The 7,695-nt window shown below is 46.2% G+C and overlaps 1 protein-coding gene across 1 annotated transcript in view; it reads right to left on the bottom strand.

Annotated features, from left to right (window-relative positions):
• Nucleotides 1-562: 562 nt before the first annotated feature.
• The window catches only part of TMEM260 (transmembrane protein 260), a 57,922-nt gene continuing 50,789 nt past the window's right edge, over nt 563-7,695 (bottom strand). Inside the window, exon 10 of the mRNA XM_066624281.1 lies at nt 563-577. Within this exon, the coding sequence (XP_066480378.1) occupies nt 563-577 (15 nt within the window). The remainder of the gene's footprint in view (nt 578-7,695) is intronic.

The raw sequence follows: 7,695 nt of genomic DNA, 5'->3' as shown, positions 1-7,695 counted from the left end.
ACCCTTTCCCTCAGAGCCTGGTTTTCACCTCTGTTTTGCTCTTGCCGCTGGGAATGGCTCCAGAGGGGAGGGTCTCCTTGCACGGCACATTCAAGAGTCTGCAAAACTTAGTGCTTTGCACTCCCTGTAGCTATGCTACTGGGGTGACCATAAACCTAGATGTGACTACTGCGTAGTGCATAGATTCTCAAACTGTCAGAATCTGGGGAAGATTCCATGGAGGTGGAATTAGGAAAGTGGGAGCAAACATTAAGACCCTCCAAGCAAGGTTGGCTTTAAGCCATTTCTGCCTTATGTTGCATATACACAACAGGGATCAAATGTGTACACCTGTGGCCTGGACAGAAATGGGTTAAGCCAATTGGACCAATTGTTTTCAATTAGGTTCTGCACGATTCTTGTCACATACACACTGTGACATTACAGTGAAAAACCAAACACCACATTGCAGGTGTTATAGAAAACAGCAATGATATTAATTTTCTTCTTAAATTCAGAACTGAAGTCAGTTCGCACATGAACGCTAACAGTGATACAGGCGTTACTGGGAAGTCTTCCGACTTCATCCTTTCTCGCTCTGGAATCGGTAAAGGAGAAAAATTCTGGTTGAGCAAGGAAACCTCTGGGTGGGTAGTAATCTGAATACGGAGATGCCCCTTTGCATCTTTTCCTATCCACCTTGCAGAGCGCCAGGCCTTTTAAGCAAGCATGCACAGAGAGGCAACCCAGCTACGGAGTTGACCAAAGTACTGTACTTGTTTTTAGTGGGGGACTGGAGGGCCTGGCCCGGTTACTGCCCCTTCTTAAGAATCAGGGCTGTGTAATGGGAGGAAAAGGTGGTGGCCTCTGTGACCCTTCTCTCAACAAGGTGCCATTGGGAAGAAGACCCCGTTCACATTATTTCCTATCCTGGTAATGCTTCAAAGCAGGCTGGCGTGGGGAGGTTCTTTTACATGATCTTCCTCCCCTGTGCTGGCCAGTTTTGAGGAAGCAATAGTGGGAGAGGAGTGGTGGCGATGCGTGTTTGCACATGTGCAAGTTTTGCCCAGGCCTGAGTATGGAGGTCCAACCACCCTTGGAGTATTGTGTCCAGTTCTGGTCGCCGCATCTCAAAAAAGACATAGTGGAAATGGAAAAGGTGCAAAAGAGAGCAACTAAGATGATTACGGGCTGGGGCACCTTCCTTATGAGGAAAGGCTACGGCGTTTGGGTCTCTTCAGCCTAGAAAGAGACGCCTGAGGGGGGACATGATTGAGATACATACAAAATTATGCAGGGGATGGACAGAGTGGATAGGAGATGCTCTTTACACTCTCACGTAATACCAGAACCAGGGGACATCCACTAAAATTGAGTGTTGGCGGGTTAGGACAGAAAAAGAAAATATTTCTTTACTCAGCGTGTGGTCGGTCTGTGGAACTCCTTGCCACAGGATGTGGTGCTGGCGTCTACCCTAGACGCCTTTAAAAGGGGATTGGACAAGTTTCTGGAGGAAAAATCCATTATGGGGTACAAGCCATGATGTGTATGCGCAACCTCCTGATTTTAGAAATGGGTTATGTCAGAAGGCCAGATGCAAGGGAGGGCACCAGGATGAGGTCTCTTGTTATCAGGTGTGCTCCCTGGGGCATTTGGTGGGCCGCTGTGAGATACAGGAAGCTGGACTAGATGGGCCTATGGCCTGATCCAGTGGGGCTGTTCTTATGTTCTTATTGGAATCAGTGCCTGTCCCAGACAGCCTGATGCCCTCTCTTCCTCATTCCATCCCTCCCCAGGCACTGTGGATCACGGAAACCTCTTTTGTCCCTGTTTTTGGCAACATCATTTATGATGTTGCCTGTGTCGCTAGAGTCGCCTGTGTCTGAAAAATTTGCAAAGGTAGCCTGAGATTGTATCTTTGACCACCCACCATCAGCATCAGTGTGAAACGAGAACCCCCGTTGAGACATAAATTAAAGACTCAGCTCAGCTGCAGCGAATTATCTCTCTGAACTTGCATTCTTCCTTCTGTTACAGAAGGGAAAGAATGAATAATACGTTGGAGTGGCTCTTCTGCCTGAAATTGAGAAATGGTGGAATAGAAGGAGATACTAGACAGCTTCACACTTCGGATTGGGGGGGCATGTCTCAAGGCCAATGGCCTGCAGAGTTACTATGGAGACCATAACATATGTACCAGCATCATCAGCTTGCCCACTCACTGTGGTCATCCTTGGAGGTTCTCCCCAAAGATGTCTCTGCCATCTACGATAGAGTGGATGACAACTAGAGAGAGAGCCTTCTCCGTGGTGGCCCCCTGTCTTTGGAATTCCAGTGAGGTTTGTCTGGCGTCTACTCTTTCTAAGGAGAGAAAGGCCCTTGAAACTGTTTTGACTGTAGTGTGTAATTTTGTTTTTTTTTATATATGTTCTGATTTATTCTGCTGCTGGGCTCTCTCTCTCTCTCTCTCTCTCTCTCTCTCTCTCTCTCTCTCTGTGGAAGTTCACCTTAAAGACTCCCCTGCAGCCCTTTACCATCTGTAAAGAGGGTGGGAGGGACTGAGAGAGGGGGGGGGAACAGAAGAGGCAAGAGGGGGGAGAGTCCCGCACAGCAGATGCAAGGCTTACCAGGCCAACCCAATCCTTGGAAGCTCTACTCAGTAGTCCCACTGCAGGTGGTTATTCAATGAGTCTGCTAGAGCCATGCCATAAGAACATAAGAACAGCCCCACTGATCAGGCCATAGGCCCATCTAGTCCAGCTTCCTGTATCTCACAGCGGCCCACCAAATGCCCCAGGGAGACCTCATTCTGGTGCCCTCCCCTACATCTGGCCCACCAAATGCCCCAGGAGACCTCATTCTGGTGCCCTCCCCTACATCTGGCATTCTGACTTAACCCATTCCTAAAATCAGGAGGTTGCGCATACACATCATGGCTTGTAACCCGTAATGGATTTTTCCTCCAGAAACTCGTCCAATCCCCTTTTAAAGGCGTCTAGGCTAGACGCCAGCACCACATCCTGTGCAAGGAGTTCCACAGACCGACCACGCGCTGAGTAAAGAAATATTTTCTTTTGTCTGTCCTAACTCTCCCAACACTCAATTTTAGTGGATGTCCCCTGGTTCTGGTATTATGTGAGAGTGTAAAGAGCATCTCCCTGTCCACTCTGTCCATCCCCTGCATAATTTTGTATGTCTCAATCATGTCCCCCTCAAGCGTCTCTTTTCTAGGCTGAAGAGGCCCAAACGCCGTAGCCTTTCCTCATAAGGAAGGTGCCCAGCCCCGTAATCATCTTCATCGCTCTCTTGAATTTCTCCAGGATGGCTAGGAACCACCTCCACCCCAACTTCTCCCCTCATTCATCCAGGGAAAAACCTCCCTCCTCCTCTTTGGGCTTCTGCAGGGAAGAACACACTTGGCTCTTCCTCCTGTGTCAAATGATCATTCATTCCTATCACAGATGGGCAAAAAGCCAGGGCCTGCCTCCCCCTTCCTATTCATTACAAGAGGAAAACATAAACAAAAGAACATAAGAACAGCCCCACTGGATCAGGCCATAGGCCCATCTAGTCCAGCTTCCTGTATCTCACAGCGGCCCACCAAATGCCCCAGGGAGCACACCAGATAACAAGAGACCTGCAAGGCTTCCTGGGAATTGCAGTTTAAGAACATAAGAACAGCCCCACTGGATCAGCCATAGGCCCATCTAGTCCAGCTTCCTGGATCTCACAGCAGCCCACCAAATGCCCCAGGAGCACACCAGATAACAAGAGACCTGCAAGGCCTCCTGGGAATTGTAGTTTAAGAACATAAGAACAGCCCCACTAGATCAGCCATAGGCCCATCTAGTCCAGCTTCCTGTATCTCACAGCGGCCCACCAAATGCCCCAGGGAGCACACCAGATAACAAGAGACCTCATCCTGGTGCCCTCCCTTGCATCTGGCCTTCTGGCATAGCTCATTTCTAAAATCAGGAGGTTGCACATTTGCAGGCATGCTTGTACCCCGTAATGGATTTTTCCTCCAGAAACTTGTCCAATCCCCTTTTAGAGGTGTCCAGGCCAGATGCCATCACCACATCCTGTGGCAAGGAGTTGCAAAGACCAATCATACGCTGAGTAAATAAATATTTTCTTTTGTCTGTCCTCACTCTCCCAACACTCAATTTGAGTGTATGTCTCAATCCATGAAAGGACCTGTCCTCTAATTCCCTGACTGTGGAGTTTTTTTCAGTAGCCTTTGGTGAGGGACCGTGTCAAACGCCTTCTGAAAGTCCACATATATAATGTCTACGGGTTCTCCCGCATCCACATGCCTGTTGATCTTTTCAAAGAATTCTAAAAGGTTTGTGAGGCAAGACATACCCTTACAGAAGCCATGCTGGTTCTCCCTCAGCAAGGCCTGTTCGTCTATGTGTTCTGAGATTTTATCTTTGATGAGGCATTCCACCATGTATAGATGTTATGCTGACCGGCATATAGTTTCCCGGGTCCCCCCTCCTTCCCTTTTTAAAATCGGCGTGACATTTTCTATCCTCCAATCCACTGGCACCATGGCCATTTTGAGGGACAAGTTGCAGATTTTAGTCAAGAGATCAGCAACTTCATTCTTCAATTCCTTAATTCAATTCCTTAATTACTCTTGGGTGAATGCCATCAGGGCCTGGTGACTTATTGGTCTTTAACTTATCAATTAGGTCTGAAACATCTTCTCTTTTAACCTCTATCTGACTTAATTCCTTGGTCAGGAGGGGCCGTTCAGGCAGCGGTATCTGCCCGAGTGCTTCTACCATGAAGACAGATGCAAATAACTCATTTAATTTTAAGGTTAATTTAATTAACCTTTCCCTGCCTCTTGGCTGGAACTCCCTGTTGCTTGCCTGGTCTGAATGATGGCCCCACAAGGTTTTTCACACTACCAAAAAAAGTAAGCAAGCATACTCAGGCATAGGCAGACACAAGTCAGCATGTGTGCGGACCAAGTGCTGCATCAGGTGGCTCCTGACTTGAGTGTTATTCCAAGTGTTCCATGTGCGTGACTCATAAGTCAATGAGGCAATGAAAAATGTGCATTTTCACGACTCTTTTGAGTATTCTGACTCAAGTTCCCATCCCTGTTTATTGCTACTATACCTTTCTAAAAACTGTCCTGGAAATGTTCTTGAAGAGTGGTTCAGACAGTCATCAAAGAAATACCAAAGAGGCCAGCGTTAAGGATCCCCCATCTAGAAAACCTCAAGCAGCAATTCAAAATTCCCTCACTCTTCAAACTTGCCATATGCTGTCCACTTTCATGTGTTCACCCAGACTAGTGAGAAAGTCATGAGATTTTGTGGGATTTTTGAATACAAACTGATAAAGTTTGGGCGCACAATGCACTAGATATTGCAGTAATAGAAAAAAACTAAAGTGACCATTATCGACACAGCAGTACCTGTAGATATTAGAACTGATGAAAAAGAGCATGAAAAAATTAGTAAATATTGGGATTTAAAAATTGAAATTCAAAGATTATGGCGCAAACCAGCAGTGGTTACCCCATTTATGATTGGTATATCTGAGAGACCACTTACTTCTGTATAATCCGGCTTGTCCTCTCTGGTCATCAGAGAAGGCCCTTCTAAAGATACCGTCGCCCATGGAGGTGGTAGGAGTAGCAGCAAGGAATAGGACCTTCTCAGTAATGGCACCAAGTTGATGGAACTCCCTCTCTCTTAGCTTATGAACTGTTCCCTCTCAGCAGCTTTCCAGCAGGGCCTAAAGACGTGGTTATTTAGATCAGTCCTCTGAGTTCAGGTCTCTTTTAATTTTGGACATTGTGAATTTTTATGCAGCCTAGTTTTTTTTTATGGGTCTGATCCCCTTTTTGGATTGCTGCTCGTTTTATTCTCAGCATTCTCGGCATTCTCGCATCACCTGGCAGGACAAAGTTCCAAACAACACAGTCCTGGAACGAGCTGGAATCCCTAACATGTATGCACTGCTGAAACAGAGACGCCTGCGTTGGCTTGGTCATGTCGTGAGAATGGATGATGGCCGGATCCAAAGGACTCCACTATGGAGAACTTGTGCAAGGAAAGCGCCCTACAGGTAGACCACAGCTGCGATACAAGGACATCTGCAAGAGGGTTCTGAAGGCCTTAGGAGTGGACTTCAACAAGTGGGAAACCTTGGCCTCTGAGCGGCCCGCTTGGAGGCAGGCTGTGCAGCATGGCCTTTCCCAGTTTGAAGAGACACTTGGCCAACAGTCTGTGGCAAAGAGGCAAAGAAGGAAGGCCCACAGCCAGGGAGACAGACCAGGGACAGACTGCACTTGCTCCCAGTGTGGAAGGGACTGTCACTCCCAAATTGGCCTTTTCAGCCACACTAGACGCTGTTCCAGAACCACCTTTCAGAGCGCGATACCATAGTCTTTCGAGACTGAAGGTTGCCAACAACAGCTCGTTTTATTGGTGTTCTCTTTGCCTTTTAATGTGTTATTTTAATGCTGCCTTGTTTTTAAGTAGATTTTAATATTGATAGTTTTTATGTTAGAAGCCGCTTTGGATGCCCTTCGGGGAGTTAAAGCGGGGTAGAAAATAAATAAATAAATAAATATTTGCATACAAGTTTGTGTGGAGGGTCTGTCCCTTTAGCCCAGACCCTTTCCTTCTGCACATTTGTAAAGTCATTTTTCTGCAATGACTTTACAAACACTGAGTGCGAGGAGAGTTCCTTTCTAGGGTTGCTACTCCGGAACATTCTGACCCTTTCACGGACATGCTAAGTTCTTCTTTTTCTCTCTGGCTTTTTAAACACAATGTGTATCCCTCTGTTTTAATCCGCAATGATTTTATATGTGCTTTCAGCAGCTGTGCTCATTGTTGTGTGTGCATGTGTGTTTTGGCAATGTTCTGATGAAGCAATTTTTTGGGGGGTGGGGGGGGCGGGAGGTAGGCCACCATAGTACACTTGGAAAAAGTGGGACAAGCATTTCGGGAACAGATGAATAAAATATGATAAATAAATATTTTAGTGAAATAGATCAATAAATATTTGTTAGTAGCAATTCCTTACTAACTTTGAAGCCACAATAGATTTTTTTTTCTTTTCAGGAAGGAGAAGGGGTATTTGTGTGTGCATCCACAGAGCGCAAGCCAGGAAAGGGTTAAGTCCATTAAGCCAGCTGCATGTGTAAATAAATAAATAAATAAAGCTGCAAAACCCAACACAAACTGCACCTGCATGTTTTTGGGGGACAAAAGATTGGAAAAGGCAGTCTGTTCTAGGTATGCAAAAAATGTTTTCTCTTTCACACATATTGACAGACAGAGGGGGGTTATTATTGAGAATATGGGTGAAGTTGCTGCCAGGGTCTGCTGGTATTCGTATTTAAAAAGAAACTATGGAAACCAGGGCTAGGAATATTAATTAAGTCCAAATTTGGTGTGTCTTTGCCAAAAGTGGCTGCATAATTTCCACGAAGCTACACGTTGAGCCTGCCATTCACGGACGTTGTTCGCAGTTTAACAAACTGCCAAACTTTTTTTTTCATAAATTAACATGTTGTTGTAATAATCAGATTAAAAGGTTAGGTGTTGATAAGATTAGTGTTTGCTCTTTCCCCCACCCTCTTGCCCCCTTTCTTTAAAGAAGCAGAGTGGATTTACTTTCCTGGTCTCCGATGGGCGGCTGAGTTCTGCACTGGAAGAAGGGTGCCTGGAGAGCTTATCTTTA

The sequence above is a fragment of the Tiliqua scincoides genome, chromosome 1 (genome assembly GCF_035046505.1).
Source record: "Tiliqua scincoides isolate rTilSci1 chromosome 1, rTilSci1.hap2, whole genome shotgun sequence".
Lineage (NCBI taxonomy): Eukaryota > Metazoa > Chordata > Lepidosauria > Squamata > Scincidae > Tiliqua > Tiliqua scincoides.
The sequence above is the reverse complement of the archived record's forward strand: the minus strand, read 5'-3'. Positions and strand labels throughout refer to the sequence as shown.